General features: G+C 42.4%; 1 protein-coding gene across 1 annotated transcript in view; it reads right to left on the bottom strand.

The window, feature by feature from the left end:
- Positions 1-27607, bottom strand: part of ASCC3 (activating signal cointegrator 1 complex subunit 3) — a 677124-nt gene that overhangs the window by 127191 nt on the left and 522326 nt on the right. Inside the window, exon 30 of the mRNA XM_066608127.1 lies at positions 24448-24590. Coding sequence (XP_066464224.1) covers positions 24448-24590 — 143 coding nt within the window. The remainder of the gene's footprint in view (positions 1-24447; positions 24591-27607) is intronic.

Below are 27607 nucleotides of genomic sequence, written 5' to 3'. Positions count from 1 at the left end.
TGGCCGCAGCTGAACTCCGTCTGCCGGGACCAGGTGAGTATATATATATTTTTTATTTTTACACATTTCTGGATGAATTGCAGGGAAGGGCTTATATATTTAAGCCCTTCCCGAAAATTCATTGTGCGATCCCCGGCAGCCCATTGCTTTTAATGGAGCCGGCTGTATTGCCGGCTCCATTGAATTCAATGGGCTAACATCGTTCTGCCGGGACAAGGAAAGTATATATTTTTTTTACTTTTTACAGATTTTAGGATGATTTTCAGGTAAAAGCTTATATTTTTAAGCCCTTCCCGAAAATTCATCCCGCGCTAGCCGGCAGCCCATTGCTTTCAATGGAGCCGGCTGTATTGCCGGCTCCATTGAATTCAATGGTCAGTGCTCGTTTAATCGAGGCGAGCACCGCGTGGTGCTCGTCTCGAGTAACGAGCATCTCGAGCACCCTAATACTCGAACGAGCATCAAGCTCGGACGAGTATGCTCGCTCATCTCTAGTAAGGATCCCATCTGGGGACATCGCCGGTGGCCTTAGGTAAGTACTTTCACTTCCCCTCAAGATCGGATCCGTGATGGTTGGTGAAACCTTTGCTTGTTACTTTTATGTGATCGCCATTATCCATTGGATAACGGCGATCACGTGACTAAGAACCGCATACTGTGACCCCTCATAAAAAATCTCCAGGCTCTCAGCTACATTTAGTAGCTAGGTGTGGGGAGATTTCAAATTACCCCAACAATCTGCGGCTTTTGCGCAAGTGTCCGCAATTTTGGTGACAGGCGTGTGCGCAGCAACCGGGGTAAGGTCCGCAGACAAATTCAGGGGCCTTGGGTGCCTAATTTCATCTTCACTCACGGACATGATCGATGAGGGGGGATGAAATATATATATATATATATATATATATATATATATATATTTATTGGATAACAGCGATCATCTGACCGGGAACGGCATACAGAGGCTCCAGGTGACAGCTCCCTGCTCTTGGCTACTCATACTAGCTGGAAGTTTTTAGATTTTCTGGGCCTCCCGGCCCCCTGCACGTGGGCATGACGTAATGCTGTCAGGCGCACATGCGCAGACACCGGCGTTAGGTCCTGCAGGACCAGAACACCGGGGAACATCGCGGAGGATGCGGGTGACTATCCTCAGTTCCCCTTACAAATCCGATCCGTAAGGGGAGCTGAAAGTTTAACTTTTATTTATTTTACATTGAGTTTAATGCGATCGCCGGTATCCAGTGGATACCGGCGATCGCGTGACCAGGGGAGGGGTCCCGAGGCCCGGGATGACAGCTCCATCATGTCGGCTACCTCCAGTAACCAACAGCATGGAGCTGTCACGTCCAGTGCCTGCATGGCTTTCATTCCCAGGGGATGCATGTTTTTACGTCCTCTAGGAATAAAGCCCAGCAGGCCAGGACGTAAAAAGGCAATGGGCTGGTCACTGAGGGGTTAATCGTCTAAGTGCTTTGAGGAACACAATCCTTTTAAATTTCTTTGGAAAATGTGTGCGAAAATTGTGTTCTTGCAAGAGACACACTTTTTAAGAGACAAATGTCCTAAGTTAGATAACCACAGGTTGTCCCCTTTGGAATATCATAGTTGCTTCTCCCATTTTAATACCAATGGGGTAAGTATCCCCCTTTCCCTCCTATGGAAATGCAGTCAGGAGGAAGGTAGATGTCTCTTTTTAAGCGAGAAAATCTCTAAACAATATTCTTTTCTAGATTCATTGTTAAATTATTTGGACCACTTCTCAGAAGAAATCCTCATACTTAAGGGAAACTTTGATTTAATACTAGAACTACTAGATTTATCCAGAGACCAGCTAGATATATTCAGAGACAAATCTCATATAGCTTAAGGACCATGTAGACACAATTATTATCGCTCAAAATCCGCTCAAAAGCCATCTTTGGAACGATAAACGCTCCGTCTAAATGCTCTGCCATTGTGCATTGTTCGCGCACTATTCGTTCCTCGCTCATTTTTAGCTAGCTAGAAATGAGCGATAAGTCTCATCAGTGACGCACGCTGATTTTTTCAGCGGGAACACTGATAGCATTCTTTCAGCTGGTATTCTGCTGGGACTTCCCAGCAGGATACCAGCTGGAAGCTCTGAGAACAAAGGAGCTGTATACAAAGACAATGCTCCAGCTGTCTTCTGCATACCCCGCTCGGAGCGCTTAGCTGAATATCAGCTGAGTGCTCCGAGATCCCAGCAGCTGTATACAGAAGACAGAGCTCCAGGTGTGTTCTGCAAACCCCGCTTGGAGCGCCATGTGAACACATCAGCTGTATACAGCATGAGCCTTAATTTATACACTTCATCTATACAGTTCATTTATACGCTAATTAGCTATTATGCAAAGTGAACGCTCAAAACTGCCGTGTGAGCGAATGTTAAGTGATCATCTTGCCGTGTAAATGCACACAACGATTATTGCTCAAAAGATTGCTTTTGAGCTAATTTTAAGTGATAATTGTTGTGTCTAAACAGGCCTTTACTCTATCCTAAGCCAAATTAAACACACTTTGCATGCTTATCAATTGGTGGACACATGGGGGATCTATTATCCAGGGAAGAAAAAAGCTAAGATTTTTCCTTCTACTCAGGTACACACAACACCTACTCAAGGTTAGACTATTTCTTCCAGCAGCATGACACACTAGAGGGCTTGGCAGATTGCGTTATCATAACATTCACTTTTTCTGACCATGTTCTCATAGTATCTTTTCACATTCTGTCCTAACATAAACCAGCATGGTCATGGAGATTGAATGAGTTGCTACTACAAAATCTAGTACTAAAGGAGGAGATTAAGGATGAACTGAATGCATATTTTTTACAAACTATACACTGGGGGTTAGTACAGTGCTTTGAAAGACTCATAAATATCCAGGGTAAATGTATCTAATTAGGGGCATGGCTAAAAAAAGAAAAGGAGCAATATGTTTCAGAAATCCTCAAATAGACGGTCACTCTACAGGCCTTGCATAAGTATCAGACACCTGCCACTTTGAGTGAACTGAAAGCTCTCAAAGAAAAGTTCTAGTGAGAGAACTGGAGAAGGCCAAGGTAATGATCTTCAGGTATAGGAGGAAGTTTGATGAACGCAACAAGTGCATCTACTCTTTAGCCAATGCCACTAGGGAAAAAATACATTGATAAGAAACAAATATCTGTGCAAAGTTGCACAGAGTCTTTAATAAAAAAAAATATGATTTTCATTACTTACGCAAAGGCAAAGAAACATTCGTTCTTAGCTGCTGATATATTATTTCATTACGATCAAATGGTTTACAAGGGTAGTGACAGTGAAATCCAATAGCTTTGCAAAAAACAATCTTTTACCTACTTGTGGGTTTGTAGCCTGTTTAAAACCTATGACCTCATCCTAACTTCCTTCATAATGACACAAAGTCACCACAATTTACTGCCCTCCTGTACTATGTGCAATATATCATACACTAAGTATGCCCATACACCTTCAACAACTGTTGAACGAATGATCATTCACATGACAGCTGTTTGTCCCAGCTACCCCATACACACAAAAGATTGGCTCAGCCGAACGTTCATTTGTTTATGGAGGTAAGAGTGGTTTCACACCTGCACTCGGGCTCCACTTTCCTGCTCTGTTCGGGGAGCAGGACAGAGGAATCCCTGTGACTGAACGGCTCTGACTAAGGACGGAATCGAACAGCACCGAACAGACCCCACTGACTATAATGGGGTCCGTTTCATTTTCAAAGCATTGCATGCTCTGCTTTTGTGCTGATATTTTGAGCTAGATCTGTTACAGGTTCTTGCGACAGCCTAACTCCTGTGGAACAAAAGGATTGGGTGTTAAAATTAAATGTCTAAATCCTTCTTTTCCCCAACATCATCTGTCAGGAGACTGCTGAGCCATTGCCATATACATTAGAGAGTCATCCAAACCCACATTAATCACTGTGTTTGAGAAACTAAAATTTACTGTGCAAGGGGGCCTTAAATAATAGCCAACACACAAACCATTTAGACGTCTTCTATACCACAATCCTAATTCTTCAAACTTTTTCTTTACAATTTAATTCATTGGTTAAGAACAGTACACAAAAGAAACATACAACACCACCGATATTTTACTAGATGTAAAGGTGGCACAGGGGGAGCACATAAAACAATTCTCAATCATTTTCAATCCTGGTGCCTGAGAGCTTGCATTTGATTTTTCTCCACAATTTCCTAGCAATACTATTTTTCAGCTAATCCTCTCTTCAGAGATATTGTTTCTATAACAAATTATTAGTGAATCTCTCTTTTTTTCCTGGCTTGCTGCCTAGCATGGGTTCGGTGCCCCATGGTGCAGTTAGTCATGTTCTGCTAAGCAAAGTAATTTAGCTGGGAAAAAGGATAGAGCCCTTTGCAGGAGAATGTACTAATATACTGCAGGAAAGCAGCTGGAAGCCCTGGTCACTTCTCACTGACCTCCCTCTAACTTTCACATAAATCACTTCAGCAAACAAAACTATTTTACCTATTGGCACAAGTCTTGGGGCTTACTTTTCTCTTGATGATTCCGTTTTACAATGATTTTTTTTTCCTTTTTGCATGATGCCCTTTTTCCATGATACATGTCTTCTAGGCTTTACCAATTTTATTATATAAAATATTGCTTTACCTCCATTTTCATCATGCACTCATTTTATATCTCTATTAAGAGATCTCACACTAGCATTTAGCAAACATATTTCTAAAGTTATATGAATTGAATTTATTTGTAATACATGGCTTTATTCACATGCTTTACTTAGTCTATAAGGACATAATAAATAGAGAGGAGCGAGTATACTCGCTAAGGCACATTACTTGAGCGAGTAGTGCCTGAGCCGAGTATCTTCCCGCTCGTCTCTAAAGATTCGGGGGGCCGGCGCCGGTGACAGGTGAGTTGTGGCAGGGAGCGGGCGGGAGAGAGGGAGATCGAGTAATGTGCCTTAGCGAGTATACTCTCTCATCTCTAATAATGAACCTATTTTAGTAAGAAAGCCAAGTGGCTAACATAAGCAATGAATCATTACTATCTTCCTTCAGGAAACATCATGTTTATTTGGTTGAAATTTCCTAATGTGGTACAAAAAGAAACTCTTGGTGTATAAATTGCTAGTTACCTCTCTAACATGGCCTAATTCTCACCCAAAAGCGCTGTGTGTGGACAGTGTCAGTGCCTGAATCTGGCAACACATGAGAGATTCTGGACAACCAAAGGGGCCAATTTACGGCATTTTCTACCGCAGATACCCTTTAATGACACAAAGAAGTGTGACACATGCCAACCAGTATTTGCTCAAGTGCTGTTATTAAGAAGTCGCTCATATTGAACAGATCTGAAACCCATCAATGGAACCCCACACCAGGCTGGTCAATTGGTGATGGGCCAATTCAACCCTGTAGGGACCACCCCATAGTTTTTTTACATCCTGGCTTGCTGGGCCTTAATCCCGAGGGACGTAAAAACATGCTCCCTGCGGGGATCAAAACGCTGCAAACTGTGGACGCGACAGGTCCATTCCTGCGAAAAGTACGTTGGAAAAAGTTTTTCTCTATTCAGGGTCGAAAAAAATGTATTGAATTGGGACTTGATCCCCATGAATTAAAAGCTATTAATGTGCTTGAAACCCTAGAACAAGAGAATCTCAGGGACCCAAGTAAGGGCTGCAACATATAAAGGGGGATCCCGCAGCACTATTCTCAATACCCACAGATGGGGAAGGATTCTCTGCACAGCCGATCAGCAAAGGTGGACCAACCTTTATATATTGCCAACTTGAGAGATGAAGAAGATCCGCAGCAGACAACGAGATGTAAAAATAGTATTCCTTTTTATTCCAAATCCATAAAAATAGAAGGTACAGGCAGCGACGTTTCAACCATTACTGGCCTGCTTGATAAAGACCAGTAATGGTTGAAACGTCGCTGCCTGTACCTTCTATTTTTATGGATTTGGAATAAAAAGGAATACTATTTTTACATCTCGTTGTCTGCTGCGGATCTTCTTCATCTCTCAAGGGACCCAAGTAAGGGCCTATTCACGGAACTGAAGCCCAAGAATACCAGCCTTCCACCATCTGGACAATCTCCCTTCATTGACATATTTGAGGCAATGGTGAATGAAGAATTATGTAGATTATCTAAGAACAAGACCTTTGGACACCAAAATTTAACAGCAAGGGAGAAGAGAGCTTTGGTAACTATTGAGAAGGACACAACAATTGTAATTAAGCCCTCCGATAAGGGGGGTAACATCGTCATAATGGATCGAGGAATGTATCGTGACATGTGTCTACAGATTTTGGGAGACAGATCTAGTTACGAAATTTTATCGGGTGATCCAACTGACATTTTTTCTAGTGAGCTTAGAAACATCTTGCTATCAGCCAAGGAAAATAATCTAATTGGGGAGAAGGAATTCCTTTACTTAGGTCTACAAAATCCTCAAATTGCAACATTTTATGGCCTGCCCAAGGTGCATAAGGGGATTTCACCATTAAAAGGCAGGCCTTTTGTCTCTCTGGCATTGAGAGCCGGACACAGGGGATCAGTAAATATTTAGATCTGTTGCTGCGACCCTTCGTGGAGGCATTACCTGCATTCACAAAGGATACTACTGACGTGTTAAGGAGGCTTGAAGGTTTATCCTTAACATTGGATACAAAATTAGCAAGTTTGGTTGTAGAGGCTTTGTACAGCTCGATCCCCCATGATGGTGAATGCGGGCTGTTGAATTTTATCTAAATCAAAGAGGCATACATCTAAAGTCTCACTACAATCTTCTGCTTCAATTGCTTTTGTTCCTTCTCCATAGGAATTATTTCATTTTTGAGGGTAAGTACTTCCACCAGCTCAGGGGTACGGCTATGGGGAGCCCCTGTGCCACCAGTTATGCCAATTTGTACCTGGGCTGGTGGGAGGAAACATCCGTATTTAGTGAGGCGAACGAGAGCTGGACGTCGTCTGTGGACCTGTGGATTAAGTTCATAGACGACATCCTAGTCCTCTGGACTGGTTCTATTGAGAGGTTCCATGACTTTTTCCATCACCTCAATAACAACAATTTGGGTCTACGTTTCACAGCGGAAATTGACCCTGTGACAATAACATTTTTGGATCTTCGAATCTTGAAGTCAGAGGAAGGAACATTGGAAACTACCATTTTCCGTAAATCAACAGCAACAAACACTTTACTGCACTGGAGCAGTCACCATCCACTACCCGTAAAGAAGGGGATCCTCAAGGGGTAAATGATCAGAACAAGAAGAAATTGTTCCTGGGATCAGGACTTTGAGGAGAAAGCCCAACAAATGTCTGTTCGCTTCAAGAATCGAGGCTATACAAAATGAGGTTGTGACCGCAGTATCTGATTTTGCAAGTAATTCTCAAAGAGAGGAGTTATTGGATACTCGACCAAAAACTATAGGGGATGGTAAAATCCGTATAATCGGTACCTATGGTGAGCGATCGAGAGAGGTGAGAAATATCTTGGAGAAACAATCTGCAGGATTGTCTACACGAAAGGCTTATGATCACCTATAAACGTGGCAGAAACTTGAATGATCGCCTGGTGCATAGCCATTTACGGACAGTGCCTCCTACGAATACATGGCTCCCCTAAAACCCCCCTAGGGGATTCTATCCTTGCTCTGACTGCAAAGCCTGCAAATTTATGAAGGGTTCCTCGTTCAGGAGTTCCTCCACCGGGAAACAATATGAGATAAGAGATTATATTAATTTTTTTTTTCTCAATTTGATCTTTATTAGTTTTTCTTTTAAAGCAGTTACAAATATAACATAGAATGATTGTCTGTGTAAGCTTACATAGTACATAGCTTATATATATGTTAACAGGACAAACAGATATAAACAACTTCCCTTTATCCAGAGGCACAGTAACGTCCGAAGCTGTAGCTTATGGGAAGAGAATATCACTTATATAACAGAGCATAAGATAAGTCTGCTGAGACAAATAGAATGCGGAAAACATTATAAATTTCCTCTAGCTGTTTAAACTACTAACAAGTATCAAAGTAGACGAGGATTAAGGAGGGAAAGTGGGGGGTGTGAGGGGGGGGAAAGGGAGAAATAACAAAACAATCAGTCACTAGTCAAGTATCTAGTATTTAAATCAAGCTATTTTGTATCCATGGGTTCCACTTTTTACAGTATTTAGCATATTCCCCATTCTTTAGGGCGAACATTTTTTCATATAAGTTATGATCAGATATTGTTTGTTTTAGATCTGAGATAGTAGGAGATCCAGCCGCTCTCCATCTCCTTGAGATCAGAAGCTTGGCAGTGAGAAGGATATGGCCCACCAAACCCCTTATCGAGTGTGGCAAACGGCTGTTATCAATTAATAGAATAGCCAATTCAGGAGACCCGGGGATGTATATTCCCGTAATCGTTCTCAAAAGAGAAAAGACATCGTCCCAGAACTGTGAGAGCTTTGGGCAGCTCCAAAATAAGTGGAGAATACTGCCCTTGTGGCCGCATTGCCTCCAGCAGCTATCGCTCGAGTCAGGGAAAGCTCTCGCCAGTGTCACTGGGGTGAGGTACCACCTTGTCAGTACTTTTGTATGTACTTCCAATATGTTTGCGTTGATGGTTGCTCTGTTGGCCCATGTAAAAGCCGCGATCCATCTATCTGGTGGGAACCTTTTCCCCAGGTCCCTCTCCCAATTAAGGATATGTACCCGTTTCGAATCTCTCATGTCGCCCGAGAAAGAGTCGTAGCAGACCCTGACTAGGGAGCGAGACGGTGGGCCGGGGTTATTAAAGACTCTCAGGAGGTCAGCCGCCAGTCTCACCTTGACTATTTTTGTGGTTTGAAGTAGAGATCTGATTTGGAGGTATCTAAAAAATTCTCTCGTGGGGAGGTCAAACTTTTCTCTCAAATCTTGAAACGAAGCCACATCCTGACCCGTGAGAATATCGCTTATATTTGAGACTCCCCTCTCCATCCAACCCTCCAAGTGCAGGTTGGGGACAAAGTGTTCTAGAGTGGAGATAGGTATGTGGTCCAGTGTTTTCCCTCCCCGATTATTGGGTCTCTGAGCCCACCACACCCATGAGTTTAGTGAGGCTTGCATAGTGGGGGAAATTCTCCGAGAGCTACATATTGGGGGAACAAATGGAGAAGACGAGGCCAGCAGGGACGCCAGGAGAAGAGAGCGGAGAGGTCTACCACCGTTCAGGTGAGTCTCAATTTGTAGCCAGCTTGGTCCCGGTACCGGTTGCAGCCAGAGTTTGGATTGATTAATATTGGATGCTTGCAGATAGGACCACAAATTTGGCACCCCCAGGCCTCCCTGCTTTCTATTTAGATGCAGAATAGAGGCAGCCACTCTTGGCCTCTTACCTCTCCACACGAATATTGACAGTTGTTTTTGGAATTTTTGTATTTCCGACTTAGGGATCGGGAGGTTAATTGTGCGAAATATATACAAAATTTTAGGGAGGATCAGCATCTTATAAAGCGTGACTCTACCCATCCATGACGGTTCACTTTTTTCCAGAGACGCAAGTTCTCCGTGGAGGCTGGATAACAAGGGAGAGAGGTTAGCTTGGACAGTGTTGGACATGGGAGTACAAATTTTTATCCCCAGGAACGGGAGGTCGCTGTCTCCCCACTGAAAAGGAAATTCCTCTTGGATGATTAATTTTAAGGAGTTATCTATGTTGATAGGGAGTATCTGAGATTTGTCTATGTTTAGTTTATAATAAGAAACCTTGCTAAATTCTTGGATTGTGTGAGACACCTCTCTTAGGGAAGCGATGGGATCTGTGAGGAGGAGCAGGACGTCGTCCGCAAATAAGCTAATTTTGTGTTGCCTTTCGCCAGCGGGGATCCCTCTAATATTTGCGTTAAGTCTGATCGCCTCCGCCAGGGGTTCCATAACAAGTGTAAAAAGTAAAGGGGATAATGGACACCCCTGACGGGTACCATTTGTTATTGCAAAGGGTTTTGAAACAACCCCATCAACCAGGACTCCAGCGGAGGGATCGCCATAAAGGGCGCGGATGGCCCCAAGAATGTTTCCCCGGAATCCGAATTTCTCTAGGGTGGCGAAGGCGAACCCCCAATGAAGCCTATCAAAGGCTTTCTCAGCATCTAAAGCCAGTAGAATAGTTGGGGTACGACTCGCCTCCGCCACTGCGACTAGGTTGAGGACCCTTCTGGTGCCATCCGACGCCTGTCTCCCCTTGGTAAAGCCCACCTGGTCTCCATGAATTATCTGTGGCAGGATTTTTAACAGGCGTTGGGCAAGCAACTTAGAGTAGATCTTAGTGTCGCAATTGAGAAGGGAAATAGGCCGGAAATTTGCAGGGGAGAGCGGTGGCTTCCCCTGTTTGGGGATTGTCACTATAGTGGCATTTAGCATCTCTTTCGGAAGAGACCCCGAAGAAATTGCTTTATTAAATGTGTCCACCATACAAGGCGCCAGGTCCGGGGCGAAGTCCTTATAATATTCGTTGGAAAAGCCGTCCGGACCCGGGGCCCTGTGTGTTTTCAAAGTTTTAATTGTATCTAGTATCTCTAGGAGGGAGACCGGGGAGTTCAATAATCTCAAATGATCCTCTCCAATGGTGGGGAGACTAATCCCCTCCAGGAATTTATTGATCTGTTGAGTATCCGGTTGGTGGGTGGAGCCGTCTTTGTTTAAGTTGTATAGTTTAGAATAAAAAAGACTAAACTCATCCGCAATAGCCTGGGGGTGGGATATTTTAGTGTTTGATCCATCTTGTTTGATCAGGAATGGAATTTTGGTTGGAGCCTGCCGTTGCTTAATTATTCTGGCCATCAGTCTGGAGGGTTTATTAAAGGCCGTGTAGTAATTCATCTTGGAGGAATTTAGGGTTTTAACATAATCCCCGATCAATTCCTGACGGAGGCTATGGCGGAGGGACATGAGTTCTCTATGTAGCTCGATAGAGGGGGAAGCTTGAATATTGTGCTCTGCTTTTGTGATCTGCTCCAGGATGTTATTGATGTGGAGTTGTTTCTTTTTCTTATAATGGGAGCTGATTTTGATTAATATCCCCCTCATGTACGCCTTGTGAGCGCACCACGTGGAGAATATATCCACATCTGGACTAACATTAAGTGCGAAGTACTCGCTTAATGCTTCTTTGATGGATTTTTTATGTTCAGGGAGTCTCATCAGGGGAGTATTGATTCTCCAGGAACCCAAAGTCGGGGGCGAGCTTGCTATCACTAGTGAAAGGAATACAGGGGCGTGGTCTGACCACGTGGTTTTACCAATATCTACACTCCTAACGCTCGGGAGGGTCCATTTATCTGTCAAGAATAGATCGATCCTTGAAAAGGATCTGTGGCGAGGGGAATAGAAAGTGAATTCTTTAGATGTTGAGTTAAGGCACCTATAGGTATCCAAGAGTGCCTGTTTTTGGAGCCAGTTTGAGAGCGTGGGGGAAGTTCTATTAGATGTGCTGGTGGAGTCAAGCTTCCTATCGGGAACAGCGTTGAAGTCACCGCATATTATGATTTTGCCTTTTTGAATTTTACGTATTTTTTTAGCAATCTTATTTAGGAAGGAAATTTGTGAGGAGTTCGGAGCATAGAGGTTAACTAGAGTTAGTGGGGCACCATTAAAAAGGCCCACCAAGATTATAAATCTACCTCTCGGGTCGATTATTTGTTCGGAAATTGAGGTGTCAATTGAGTCTTTAATTGCAATTATAGTCCCCGCTCTCTTCTCCCGGGCGCAAGAGAGAAAGATCTTTGGAAATTTTTTATGTGTGAAGAGATGGCGCGATTCGAGAGTGAGATGTGACTCCTGTATGCACATAATGTCAACTTTCTCTCGAAGCGCGTCCCTCCAGGCCGCAGACCTCTTAAAAGGGGAGTTCAGCCCTTTTACATTTAAAGAGCAAATTTTTATCGCCATATTACAGGGGAAAATAATGCAGTTGTTTTGTGGAGACCCAAATTATTTTCGACTAGTGACCTATCACAAAAGGGAGTGAAAACACAAACATTTATGTCAAGAAAATCTGGCACATAACACCGGAACAGATGGCCAGAAAACATTCTTTTAGCATTGAGATTAGGCATACGTTGATACACCTTAAGAAAGGGAACACAAAAAAAAAAGAACAGCAAGATGGTAATAGCTGTTTTTGTACAGGGATGTGGTCCTGTAGAGAATTGGGGGGAATAAAAGTTCACCCGACTTGGAAGGGAATTCAACCTCCAGGTTTAAAGTAAAGAACAATTAAGTTCAGCGGGGTGGATGGGGGTGCAGGTTTTCCTCAGACGGCCCATGTGAGCGTTGGTTAGGGGTTTTGTCGTGGGTATCTTCATTAATTTGGAAACCCCAAGAAATTAGGGCCCTCTCACCTTCCTCCGGTTTATTGAAGATATGTGTGGCGCCTTCTCTATGAAGGATGAGCTTTGTGGGGAAACCCCATCTATATGGGATTTTCTCCCTCCTAAGGGTGATAGTGACACGGGAAAAGGCTTTTCTTGATTGTATGGTGGCCGCGGACAAATCCACAAATAGCTTAATATTTGAAAACTGCGGAGGGAGGTCCGGCATTTTGCGGGATGCGAACATCAGCGCCTCTTTAACGTGAAAAAAATGAATCCGCGCAATCACATCGCGAGGGATATTTTCGTGAAGAAATTTCGGTTTCTGCAGACGGTGTGCCCTGTCAATGATTAACTCTTGAACAGGAGTTGAGGGAAGGAGCTTTTGCATTAATTGTATAAGAAAGTCCTTCAAGTCTGCTGGGCTGATTTTTTCGGGGATGCCCCTGAATTTGACATTGTTACGGCGGTTACGGTCTTCCAGATCCGCCATTTTAACTTTAATCTGCTCTACTTCTTCCTCCAAAGTGTAGTGGGCATCAATAAGAGTGTTATGGGACTTGGTCAGCTCTCCCACTTTGTTCTCTATATGGGATGTCCTCTCTTCTATTTCCACTATAGCAGAGTTAAAGGATGTTGAGTACGTATGTAAGTCCTCCCTCATGGTGTTTCTAAGGGCAAGCATCATCTCTTTAATAAAAGCCTGTGTTGCAGGCTGTTCTGAGGTGGGGACCGTATCAAGAAGCTCTGCATTGTTGGACGGAGGCAGAGAGGTGTTGATTGCCTCCTCCATTCTCTGCCTTCTTTTTTCCGGGCTTGCAGATGGGGAGAGATTGTCCCCAGGGGCTGACACGTGGCCAGGCGCCATTTTAGCTGGGGGGGAGGTGTTATGTGTAGTGCCCGTAGGTTTGTCACTCACCTCTCCCAGGCTTAAGGATCGGCGTGCATCGCCTCGGCAGAAGCTGGAGCTCCCTGACGGTGTCTCTCGGTGAGGAGCCGGATCGTCTGCAGAGACCTGTGGAGCGCTTGTAGAGGGGAAGCGCGCCGCTGCCGGAGTCTTTCTGCCGCTCCGAGCGGAGAAGAAGTCTGTCACCGGGATCGGGGACGCCTTCGCCGTCCTGCGCCAGGTCATAGCTGGTTGCTAAGGTAAGCAGCGCGTCTCCGGGGAGGTAAAGGGACCCGCTGAAGCTTTTAAAAGTCGCTTTGGAGGTGTCGGACGGAGCGGAGCTCAGAAGCTAGCGACTGCCACCGTCCTCAGTCAGGCCACGCCCCCCCAAGAGATTATATTAATTGTAAAACAAGCGGAGTGATTTATTTAGCATCGTGTACATGCCCCCTAGACTATGTCGGTAAAACGACACAACAACTACGTAGGAGAGTATTGGCCCATAATGGGAATGTAAACCGAGGGAAACATACCAGCATTGCCAACCATATCAGGGGCAAACATGGCAATATCCCCAATGCACTTCGTTTTCAAGGCATCGAGGTCATTAAAAATAATGGTAGGCGAGGTAATCTGGACCACAAATTACTCCAGAAGGAGAATGCGTGGATTTTTAGGTTGGACTCCTGTGCTCCTAAGGGCCCTAATGAGTGTCTGTCATACACATCATTTATATAATCCGTTTATACTCTTGTTCCATTCTAAGATCTTTAGTGACTGTTTGTTATCCTCACCCCTGTTTATAATTGCCAATGATGACAAAACGCATAAATTCATATAAGCAAATGGGTTTGTACATTTTTTTGAATCTCATATATATTGGATATATCAGATATGTCACATAGTACATGAAAGTGCTAGTATTAATCACTGATGATGTTCTCAGTATTAATTTAACTCTGTAGTAATGGCTTGATATTTTATCACAATAACGTCTGGTTTATATCAAAATTGATCATTCTATACACGTACCTTATACTTTGTGATTGGTGGGTATATGAGCACTACTATAATGTGACTATGGCATGCTATATAAATGGCATCATATCTATGGATTCATAATTATTATGACATAGAATTGTGTATGCTTAATTGAGCAAGCATTGCCTCAGAAAGGTATTATCTATCAATGACTGATCGTATCATATAGTATTACCCTTGGGGAGTATATTTGTTCTGTAGTTACAACATTCCTATTTACCTCCGGGCCGGGCGACGCAGCCGCTGGTTGCCATGGACGTGTGGTGCTCCTACTCACCCGAGTCACCTGACTTGGGTCTCTGGGATCTCCTCGGCCCTTGCTCCCGTTGCGCATGCGCGCGATCGCCTACTATCGCAATACTACGGCAGCATAGGAAGGTATACGACTAGATGCTCATTGGAGCAAAGGGAACGAGACCCTTGATAAGCGAGGCAGGGAAACGGATATTTAAACCCCTGTAAGCACAGGAGATACCATCTCTGTCCATTCTATCTTTGACAGCCAAAAGGGCTTGTCATACTTACCTCTGTTAAAACCATCCTGATGAAACAACTTTAACATCTCAAGTTGTGGAAACGTGTTGATGGGGAATGAGAGATACTATGAACTTAGGATATCTGGTCCCTCTCAGTTTTATGGCAGTTAGGAAAGTTATCAATCAATAGCCTGTGCCAGCTAGAGATAGAAGTCTTGAATGTTAGATATTAGGGGGCTATCAGACCAATACAATCATTAGTACCTAATACTCACTACCTATCTTATGTATGGTTCATCTACAGGATCTACGTTGTGTGGATCTAGATATGAGCATCATATAGCAGATGTGTTATCTAACCATTACAACAATTAAGTGGTTATGAATGAACTGCAGTAAATGAGAAGTATTGGTGTGGAGTTGAGTTTGAATTCTTGGATGTTGAAAAGCATTAATATCCAGAATTGTAAAATATATATACTCCTTTTGATAATATACTAAGTGGGGTATATATTTATTCCATTATCCCATTAATCATCATATGGGGTTAGTGGCCACTATATATTAACCAATACCTTGCATCATGCTCCATCATACTAGCATTATACATTGATACTTGGATAGGTTCAGTGATATTGTTGGTTGAAGTGATAATCCACATACATACAGTATATCCCGCAGAACAGCAACTTCTGTGGTAATTTTGATTAATCACTTCAATGGTTGCCATTTTAATTTTTATATTAGTGTGGGACTTACATCTCATATAGGATTACTATATGTGGATACGCCATTTTAATTTAAATCAATTAAAGTTAAATCTTATTATTATTTTTTTAGTCCTTATGGTGACAAGTGCAACACAATTAAGATTCGTTTGCCACGGTGATAATAGTTTTCAAAATGGGATCATTTGGGGGAGGAGGGGGGTTTCTATCGTTTTGGCCGCTCAAGGGTTCTACAAGTGTGCAATGGGGCCTAAAACACATTCAAGCAAAATTTCTGCTCTGAAAGCCAAACGGCTGCTCCTTTCGGTTTGGGCTCCGTTGTACATACGGACAGAAGATTAAGGCCACAACGGGTATGTTTCTAAACACAGAACAAACAGGGGAATCCACTTTCGTTGCAAATCCTCATTTTCCTGTGCACTACAGAAAAAAATCCTGTCTTTTAAATTACATATTTGCAAAAATATAAAATGTTATTTTTTTCTCCTCTAAATTGCATTAATTCCTGAAAAGAAACTGTGGGGTCAAAAGGACACCCCTCAGTGAATACATTAAGATGTGTTTTTTTTTTAAATTGGGTCCTTTGTGGGGGTATCTATCTTTCTGACACCTATGAGCCTTTGGAATCTTGGCTTGGTGCAGGAAAATAAAGTGTTCCTCAAAGAGTTAATAATCAATGTTAAATTTGTACATCTCCTAAATCGTTGAAAAAAACATGAAGTTTTTCCAATGTGCGTCCAGCATAGAGTATACAGATGAAAATATTTATCTCATCAAAAATTGGACAGTACGTTTGCACATATATTTTTTTTTTAACTCGTTTTATGAGCCCCTTCATGACATGGCCTATTTTGGGCTTAAGGACGCAACAATTTTTGGCGGATTTTCTTCTCCGTTTATCAAAAGTCATAACTTTTTTATTTTTACGTTGACGCGGCCGTATGAGGGCTTGTTTTTTCCGTGGCGAACTGTAGTTTTTATCGGTGCTACTTTTGGGTACATAGACTATATTGTAAAACTTTTTTTAGTTTTTTTTTACAGCGTTAATCATGCAGCATAAATGAGACATTCCATTTTTTCTGCGTGTCGGTACGGTTACAACAATACCAAAATTCTTACATTTTTTTTAGGTTTTCCCACTTTTCTGCAATAAAAACCCTTTTTTTTGGAAATCTTTTTTCTATTCTAAATTGCTGCATTCAAAGTCCTGTAACTTTTTTATTTTTCGATGTACGACGCTCTATGAGGGCTTATTTTTTGCGAGACGAGCTGTAGTTTTTACTGGTACCATTTTGGCGTACATACGGCTTTTTTGATCACTTTTATTGTGTTTTTAGTGAGGCAAAATGCCTCTTTCCCTGCCACGGTCTACTTAGATCGCGGCAGGGAAGGGGTTAACAGCGGGGGGCGCATCTCTGATGCCCCCCCGCTGTTGCAGTGGGACGCCGGCTGTGACTGACAGCCGACCCCGCTGCGGGATAGCGCGGAATCATATGTGATCCCGCGCTATCTCCAGGACGTAAGTTTACGTCCTGTTGCGGGAAGTACCAGGCTGCCAGGACGTAAACTTACGCCCTGCAGCGAGACGGGTTAAACAACAAATATACCATACGGTATACAAATGAATGAGAACTTTTGCATACACCATAAATACTTCAAGTTAGGGGCAGAGTACATAGGCACATTATCCACACATAATACATAAGTATAGTACACTAATAAATTAAACTCTTATACCTATTGGGTCTGACAATTGGCACCCATTTTACTGGGCACATCTAGGTGCAGCCCTATTCAATAGACCTTGAAGCAGATCCTGGCCGGGAGTTGTCTGCCGTGCCACACCATCTTCCCCACACCTTGTCGAACTTCCCAGGGCACTTTCTATTTTTATAGGCTATCTTTTCATATGGCAAGGTGGAGTTAACAATGTTCTGCCAGTTTGAGAGTGTTGGGGGGCATCTGTCCATCCATCTCAGAACTATCACCTTGCGAGCTAAAATCAGAACCCCCTAATAAGAAATATCCGGACATGAAACTGCCAGTGCTCCTCATCCAACATTTCCAACAGGCAGATGCCCGGGTCGAGTGGGACTGGCATTTCCATTAACTGGCTTAGAAATTCTATGACCTCCCTGCAATACGTATAGATGTCAGAGCAGCTCCATATGATATGATTAAAATTTGCACTTGGTGCCTGGCACCAATGATACTGGTTGGTGGTTACTGTGTTCATTTTATAAAGTCTAGTCAGTGTCAGATGGCATTGATGAAGTATGTACAACTGCGTTAGTTTATTATTTGCAGCTGGCGACACCATGGTATACGAGGCCATCACCGTTTCCCACTTCTCCCCCGTAAGGGAGGGAATGAGCTCTTTCTATCTATCCATCAGCGTCATTGGCATGTAGGAGATTTTGGAATGCAGCAGATGGTTATATAACACCGATATTAGGCCTTTAGGGCCTTGGGTTCGATTACTCCTTTCAATAGGTATAGGGAAAAGGTCTGGGTTCTGGAAATTGAGTAATGAGGGCATGTCAGAGATGCAAGTATCTATAGAAGCCAATCCTCGGAACTTGCTGCAACTGTTCAAAGGAGGGTAGTATTCCATTGATATATAGGTGTTCTAACATGGTGATTCCCAAGTGCATCCAGAACTGCTTATCTGGTAAATTCACAAGGTGCGGGAGCACTCTATTGTCCCACAGAGGGATTTCTAAGGGGGTGTCTGAGTACTTAGTGAGTGCATTACATGCCACACTCTAACCGCCAACTTGTGGATGGGCAGCATCTGCTTGGCCAGTAACTCTGGTCTTTCCAAAACGGCCCACAGAGAAATTTCAGACAGAAAAACTATTAGATGATGATCAGGGTTTGGAAGGGGAGAACCCAATAGCCAGTGGTGAATATGTCTTACTTGTCCAGCTATATAATACAGCTTGAAATCTGGCAACGCTATTCCTGCTCTGTCGGACACTGTAATGTTTCCATATGGAGTTTGGCCCTAGCTTTCCCACAAATGAAAGACACTACCGTTGTATTGGTCTTATTAAAAATTTCTGACGTACAATTATGTCTGCATGTTCTAGATAGAATAAATATTTGGGAAGGACAATCATTTTAATAAGATTTATTCTGCCGGCCACAGAGAGCGGCAATGCACTCCAGGTTTTAAGTTTATGTTGGAGGGACATTAACAGTGGAGCACTGTTCAGATTAAAGCTCAGAGCATGAGCTCTAGAAATATAAATTCCAAGGTATTTAAGTTGAGGGGTAACCTGTAGGTTGTAGAATACCTCTCCAATCCACCAACCCTCAAGCCTCAAAGGCATAAATGCTGAATTCTGCCAATTAATTCGCAAGCCTGAAAACCGCCCAAATCCATCTATCAAGGAGCTAGCCAGTGGCAAAGTATTCCTGGGCTCTGACATATATAGTACCAGATCATCCGCGTGCAGACCTGTGTTTGCACATATTTGAGATATTGCAGTTGAAAATATGAAAAACTTTTTATTTTCAAAATTTTCCCAATTGTGGCGCTTTCAATAAATATACACAAATTCTATTGGTCTATTTCTATCACCTAAATGAAGTACAACATGTGGCGAAAAAACTATGTTAGAATCACTTGGATATACAAAACCTTTATGGAGTTATTCCATGTTTCAGTGACACATGTCAGAGTTCCAAAATTTGGCCTGGTCCTTGAGGCAAAAACAGGCTTGGTGACTAATGGGTTATCTTATAACAAGCTGTTCATAAAACACCATTCTGAAATCCCTAATGCATATATGATGTTACCTTCTGCTTCCTGACAGTTTGAAGATATTTCCAGCTACTCAATTTAAGGGAAATCCATCATGGATTTTCATAGCATTCAAGCATATCATTGGGTGTGAAATCCACAGTGAAATTCCACTGTGTGAACGAAGCCTTATCCCTCTTTCCTCATGATCTCAGTGTGAGTAAAATACGTCAAACTGTTCAAAGTAATTTGAAAAACTACAGAAATTCCATTACAGAACATTTAATTATATACGGAATAGCTGTTGTCCAGATGAGAAATGTGCTAAATTGAACAGTAATAATCAGTTTACTAATCTGACTAACAGTTTTTGTAGCTTTAACGTTCTAATGCAAAAATTAAATTAGAAATAATCCCGATTCCGCCCTTCAAAAAACTGTTTTGCCACTTCTACGAGTTTGGCATCTATTTATATATAAAACAAACAGAAAAACAATAGTGATTTTTGCTAACAAATCTTCCTAAGAGGACAATAAGGAAACTTTCTTACACGAAGAGCGTTTTTCCACTGGCACTTTTTATGTAGGTTTCAGGTATAGTGAGAAACATACATGAAAAAAAAAGTGTAACACATGCATTTTTAAGCATTTGTTTACATATTTAAAATTATATACGCAATATACAATATACTTTGCTCCGTTATCATAGATTTTTTTATATGAAAAATGTACACACTTTTCACTGTTAACTTTTTTACTAATGAAGTTCTGTAGTTCAACTCTTTTTTTTTACCTTGGTCACAAAAAACATAAATGTTAATTAAGCATATGGAAACATACATTCACATGTTTCGAGACATTTTCCATTGACTGCAATGTTAAAGAAAAGTGTATGTTTCCATACTTTTTTTGTGAGACAGAAAAAGGCAAGGCTTTTCAACCACAAAAATAAAAAAAACTAAAAAAAAAACACATGAAAACGTATGTGAGGCTAAACGTAGCCAAATATATGCATTGTTTGACTATGTTTATTTCATTTTGCAAATAAAAAACGAACATATGGCAGTATGAACAGGCCCTTAGAAGTGAGATGTTCTTCATGATAAATCTAATTTTCTTCATAGCAGAGCAGTACTCCTCCTCCTCCTCAGAGCATGTGTACAATGTTGAGCCATTTGTGTATGGTTCTGATACCTGCTTTCCAACTTGTTAAAATTTATTGTTGCAGAAAAAAGCTTTTGTAAAGGATGGGACTCCATCTGAGTAGATACATTACCCTGTGTCTGAAAACCATTCGAGGCAGGGTATAATTCAGTGCAATGACAATGCTGGCTCCAAAAGAAAAGACAAGACCAGATTGGACAAGAATGAGCTAACAGATTGTGCAGCCCAGTTCTGTCCCTTGGAGTGTGATATATTGTTTCAAGATGCTAAGTGCACAAGCTTTTTTGGAGCCGATCTGTAGTTGCTGCTGTTGGTTTCTCTCTTTATGTTTTTTACTGAACACTAATTATTAGTGTTCTAATTTCAGGGCACATCAGATTCTAACCATATGCTACTGAGTAATGCCCCTCGATTGCCTGCAATGCCCAGTGAAAGCAAGATGTGCCAAGAAACACAAGTCTTTAACGTGGAGATTTACTAACATCACATCTGCTACAGATGTTAAATGAAGTAAAAACTTCTCTCTCATAATTAAGTGTTCACTTTTTATGAGGCACTTTTCTGTCATAAAATCTCAACTCTCAGGAGAGTTCAGGCATGTTGGCGTTTTATGCTAAATGTTAAATGCAAACAGTGGCAATAAAACAGAATTAATATATTAGGCAAGCTGCTCTAATAGATCAGCACTTGGATATGTGACATTATTGGCAACCAGTGACTTTCATGGTTAACAGCACTGCATAAAAACAATTATCAAAGACTGTTACAAAACATGAAGGTGTATCATTATTTTCTTTATTAAGAACTGTTCCAAGAACACGGGGGTATCATTTAATTTTATGTTTTATAAATGTGAGGCTAAAACAGTGTGTATTGTGACTGATGATCAGTCAAAGTTTATTGGAAATCGGTTGCACCGCCAAGTTAGCCCTTATTTTTTCAAACTAAAGCAAATCACTGCAAGTCCAGTTTGTTGTGCTCAGGCGATCAGCTGTTATCACCGGGGAACGTGCATCTTGTTACTCATGTCCCCTTTCTGCAGTAAATAGAGAGGAAGGGTAAAAATACATGGTGCGCACTCAAATGAATGGCCAATCATTCACTTCAAGGACAAATTGGATCGGCCAGAGCATGCGCTGCTATTAGATAAACTCTCGGTTGTGGCTTATATGGGCAGGTCTTGAGACGGTGACACTTCGCTATCAAGTCTATATGAAAATATTAAAATACTTTGGCCAGCTGAAATTGCCTGTAGGCTCTTGAAGATAAAGGCTACAATATGTATCTCCTCTGCAGTTAGAGTAACACCCATGGGAGCCTCAGACTGTCAGGGATAACAGGTTTCCCCTACCCAAACACTAAGAAAATGTTAAAGTCTGAGTAGAAAAACATAGTCCTGAAGTTTCCAATGCACTTATACATGGATGCTAATTGCATTCATATATAATTGTATATTGATTTAAAATACATTACATATTTACATGAACATCATTCATATTCCTTCCCAATAGCACAGTGTTCACGACCATCCAGAAGGCCAGTCTCATAATATTCAAGAGAAAAGAAAACAGCTATTCAGTCAAGTTAATAAAGTACTCCATGGAATACAAAATCCATCATTTATGAGCAGATAACCATAAATATAGCAAGGGATTGATGCTAATGATTGCACATGCACAGCTGTAAGCAGTAAAAACTTTCACTACTGTAAGGTCCAGTACTGGGACTGCAAACAGCAGCACAAAACTGGAATATGCTACTACCATACAGCTAGCCACAAATAATTTGTCTTTGCTTTTTAACATGCTAGAATTATTATTCCAGGGCGCAGTACAGAAGAAAACAGGGGTTTAAATACATTACATATGAAAAACGGCAGGAATAATAAACTTGGACTAAATAGTGTACAAACTGATAGAAGGAGAAAGAACCCTGCTCGCAAGAACTTACAGTCTACAAGGGAAGGGGGGAGGAGACAGTAAGTCAGGGAAGAGTCTGCTCATATACCGGTGGCAAGAGAGCTACAGGAGGTTGTCGGCTTTTTTGAGGAGGTAGGGTCTTTTTTACGTTTTTTAAGGTGTTGAAGAGTCTGATGTGTTGAGGTACTGAGTTCCAGAGTCAAGTTGCAGATGTAGTCCCAGTAGCTCCTGCAGCAATAATGTGCCATGGCACTTCCACGTGACTGCTGCAGGCAGTTGCTGGGCTCAGCAGTCATGTATACATTAGCTGTACATGACTACTAAGGTCAGTAATTGGCTGCAATAGTCATATGAATTATGAACACCAAATAACTGCAGTAGGAGCATCTGAGACTAGACTGGGGGGGGGGGGGGGGAAGCTGCAGCGCTGGCCCAAAGGTACACTTAGTAGGAGAGTAATTATTTTTTTATTTTACAGTTTTTTGCCCTCTAGATTGTTTTAATCTCAGAAAACCCCTTTCATTCATATCAACTGTGTGAGCCATCACAGCAGATTTGAACAGTCAAAAGGGTTCAGCTGAGCTAAAATCAAATGTCCTGCCCTTCTTCCTGAGAACATGCTTAACAAGTCTTGTCTAGTGATAAATCACTGCTCTTTTGATAAATCCCCTAAAATAGCTCTATGCGGTGAGCCCCTGAAATAAGTTGGTATTGCTTGGAATCTAGTGTGTAAGGGGGTGTGCTTTAACAAGGACTGTTGGTGTACATAATCAACCCCTCCAACAAACCATGTCCTCAAACTGTAAGAGCCAGTGCAGTAATTGGTGACTAATATGAGGTTATATTGTGAAATGCTGTATTATGTTATGTTGTGTTATGCCGCGATATGTGATATTGTGCTGGATATAGAAATGCATGTTGTGACAGTATGGAAAATATGTTCCTCTAAGATTCATCTCCCATGTAATGTCCACCTGCTAGCGAAGCCAGTTGGTGGATATTTAAGGAGCAGCTATTAGACCAGTAATGGGTTCTACCTGGGGGAACACAGAAAGCTGGTCTGTGTGAGCTCTTCCGTGATCTGTGAGTATGGTTGCAAAAGTTTGCTGTTTTGTAAGCTGACAGAGAGAAGCTCTCCAGTTGGTAGTGAGGACATCACTGTGTATTAGTGGCAGAGAGGTGAGTTGATTATTTTAGTTCCTGGTGTATTCTGTTTTATTTTTTACTGCAACTGGGCTAATAAGGCTGGCTGAGTGTCAATACAAAATATACTCCTGGCTGCTGATTTTGTCTTTTGATACCAGCAAAGGCGATCCCAAGCTAATCCCACCACAAGTGGTGGAGGATGCGGGCAGCACATTAGGTGTTCTTTGCCTCAACCCGAATAAGCTGCTATGCAAGTTAAAGTGTAACTGTACATTCAAATATGTTTGAGATTGTGTTTTGGAGGTAAAATGAATAAAAGAAGCTTTTTGTGTACGATTTTTGCTGAACAGGATAATTGGTGTGCTCAAATTACAGCACAGGTCATTACAGACACGATAATACCACACATGTGGAGTTTTTCTTAAATTTAAATTTTTTTTCATATAAATAGGGGAAAATAAGCAAAAAAGGTCCTCGTCTCTTATTTATTTTTTTTCTTCTTTTTACACCATTTCTTTTGTTTTTTACACTGTTTAGGTCCCTCTGTGAACCCTTTACACACAGTGATCTACATAGATTGCGGCGTGTAAGGAGGTAACAGCGGGAGGCGCTGTCCTGTTGCAGCCGGAGGCCGGCTATTAGTAACAGCTGCCGGGGGATCGTTTCGGATCCTGCGAGATCCACATGATGAAAGTTTACATCATATTGCCTTAAGTACCACCCTCACATGACCTAACCTTAGGTCCTGTGGCGGTAAGGGGTTAAGCAATACTGCTTTCTGTCATAGTCCCAAATATTAGATACCATAAGGAGGTTTTGAACAAATAATAAGATGGGTTAAATAAAGTAAGCAACTCTATTGCTCACAATGTATAACGCTTCTTGTAAAAATTTTGCTGTAAACTTAAGAAAAATGACTCAAGTAATGCTACTAAATATTTGAACATGAAGAATATAAGTACATACCTCCCTTTCATCTATATTAAGCCACTGTTTGGGATCATTTTCAGTTGCTAGAAAGGCAATCAAATCAATAGCCGTGAGGCGGGTTTGACGTCTGGATGACACAAAAATGAGTACAGGCTTTGCAGGGGAATGACTTCTTATAGCTGCAACAATAAAACAATAACAGAGTTATTTAATGCTTTATCAGACAATATTCCCTTTAGGAAACCAGAACATTTGTTTAAAGGGAGTGAGTGATAACCTCTGCCCCGTACTCTTTTCCATCTACAGATGGCCGCCGGAGGTCAGGTGACCGCTGATGTCAATCAGAGGCCAAAGCGAACTCCTAACATCAAGAGCCTAGGATAGGAGTGCTGATGTCAGGAGTTTGGATGGTGATGCTACAGCTTCTGACTGGCTACAATGGTCACCTGGACTCCAGCAGCTGTCCACGGACAATGAGACAACAGGAGCAGCTCAGCTGGGTCTTGGGGGCTGAAAATAGGGGAGTATACTTTTTTTTTATTTTATCACCTGCCCAGCTTTCTAAAAAAAATTCTAATCACACAACCCCTTTCAAGGCTATAGGCCCATTTACATGGAACGATAATAGTTTAGATTATTGTATGAGTAAGGAAATTTGAGCAATAATCATTTAGTGTAAGCACTGCCAGCGACTGGATGATGAACAATAATTTGTTCATTTGTCGTTAAGTTTCAACGGTCGGCACGTTTAAGCAGGAATTTATTCATCTATCAATGACTATCTGTTTACTGTGCATTCAGGTTGGTGGTCGGAATGATCTCTAGCCCACTCTGCCTCCATCCACTGAGCGATCATCACTCGACTGTAAAAGCACAAGAGCGATTATTGTCCCGTGTAAAAGGGACCTAAATTGAACTCCTCACAGTGATGGATCTCCATTTGGATCATTTCTAAACTGTATTGTGCCCATTCACATATGTACTCTTGATATCCAGTTATTCTTCATAAGTCTCCTTAGTACATAGATACCCCCAATGAGAAAACTAAGTTTAAAGAGAATCTGTCAGTTCTTCTGACTTGATAGTTTTAGTACACACTTTTATTCTTCATGAAATAACATTGATGGAGAATCTTTTTTTAGAACTGTACATTGTGCCATTCCTCTATTATTCCTGCAGGAAATTTCAGAATTGAATAATAATAATAATCTTTATTTGTATAGCGCCAACTTATTCCGTAGCGCTTTCAGGCATGGATAAATGCAAAACAATACAAAAATTACAATATGAAGTACATTCGGTTTGACACAAATGGGTTGGGGGTGGTACAGGAGGTGCAAGGGGTGGGGGGGGGGAGAAGCAAGGCATGGGGAACACAAGCAATAGGGGATTTTAGGTGAAGATCCAATTATTAGAAGGCAAACGGGGTGGGGCGCCATTGGCAGGGGCCAGGGACTAGGTCAGGAGATTTGGTATACTTCTCTGAAGAGGTGCGTTTTTAAGGCACGTCTGAAATTTCGTGCATCGGGAATTGTCCGGATGCTTTGGGGTAGAGCGTTCCAGAGGATGGGTGCTGCTCTAGTGAAGTCCTGGAGGCGAGCAAGTGAGGTTCGTATTACAGGGGTGTTTAGTTTGAGTGTGTTAGCCGATCGGAGTGAGCGGGCTGGGTGGTGTACTGACAGGAGGGAGGCGATGTATGCTGGCGCAGCACCATGGAGAGTTTTGTGAGTGAGGTAGAGGAGTTTAAATTTAGTTCTGCAGTGGATGGGCAGCCAATGCAGTGACTGGCATAATGCAGAGGCGTCTGAGTAACGACTGGATAGAAAAATTAGCCTAGCTGCCGCATTTAGTATGGATTGGAGTGGAGCGAGTCTGGTGCGGGGGAGGCCGATGAGTAGTGAGTTGCAGTAGTCAAGCCGGGAGTGGATGAGGGCGACCACGAGCGTCTTTAGCGTGTCCGTGGTTAGGAACGGCCGTAGTTTAGCAATATTTCTGAGATGCATGTGGCATGTTTGGGCCAGAGATTGGATACGGGGGGTAAAGGAGAGATCAGAGTCCAGTGTGACCCCAAGGCAGCAGGCATGCCGTCTAGGGGTTATGATGGTGCCAGACACTGGAATGGAGATGTTGAGGGGAGGTCAGTTGGAAGGTGGAAAGACAAGGAGATCAGTTTTAGAGAGGTTTAGTTTGAGAAAAAGGGAGAACATAGTGTTAGAGACAGCGATCTCACGAGAGGAGGTGTATAGTTGGGTGTCATCAGCGTAGAGATGGTATTGGAGGCTGAATTGGTGGATGGTTTGTCCAATTGGGGCAATATAGGTAGAGAAGAGAAGACGACCAAGGACCGAGCCCTGGGGTACCCCAACAGCGAGAGGAAGTGGAGCGGAGATAGAACCAGCAAAGGAGAGAAGAGAACCAGGAGAGAGCAGTGTCCTTTAGACCAATAGAGCGGTGCATAGTGAGAAGGAGGTTATGGTCGACAGTGTCAAATGCAGCAGACAGGTCAAGGAGGATTAGTAGGGAGTAGTCACCTCTCGACTTTGCAGTCATCAGGTCATTTGTTACTTTTGTAAGGGCAGTTTCGGTCAAGTGTAGAGAGGGGAAACCAGACTAGATGGGGTCGAGGAGTGAGTTGTCAGAGAGAAAGCGTGTAAGGCGGGAGTAAACCAGGCATTCTAGTAATTTGGAGAGGAAGGGGAGGTTTGAGACGAGTCGGTAGTTGGCAGCATCAGTTGGGTCCAGGGTTGTTTTTTTAAGCAGTGTTTAAATGAGGGGAAAGTGCCAGAGATTAGGGAGAGGTTGCAGATTGGGTGAGGTGAGTAATGAGAGCTGGGGAAAAGCACCGGAGGAGGTGAGAGGGTCGCAGGTAGTGGGATGGGCAGCGGAAAGGAGTCTGGAGACTTCTTCCTCTGTCGTTGGTTCTAACGTACAAAGTGAGTAGGTGCTGGATGCAGTGCTGACGAAACTGGGATCGGGGCTAGCCATGCAGTTTTCAGAGATTTATTTTCGAATGTTGTCGATTTTTTCTTTGAAATAGGCAGCTAGTTCTCCAGCAGTCAGGTCTCTCACAGGGGCCTGTTCTTTGGGGCTGATGAGGAAGTGGAAGGTCTCAAAGAGTTGTTTGGGGTTGTGGGATAGTGAGGAGACAAGGGAGGTGAAATACACTTGTTTAGCATGGTGAAGGGCTAGGTTATAA

Source organism: Eleutherodactylus coqui, chromosome 1 (assembly GCF_035609145.1).
Source record: "Eleutherodactylus coqui strain aEleCoq1 chromosome 1, aEleCoq1.hap1, whole genome shotgun sequence".
Classification (NCBI taxonomy): domain Eukaryota; kingdom Metazoa; phylum Chordata; class Amphibia; order Anura; family Eleutherodactylidae; genus Eleutherodactylus; species Eleutherodactylus coqui.
The sequence above is the reverse complement of the archived record's forward strand: the minus strand, read 5'-3'. Positions and strand labels throughout refer to the sequence as shown.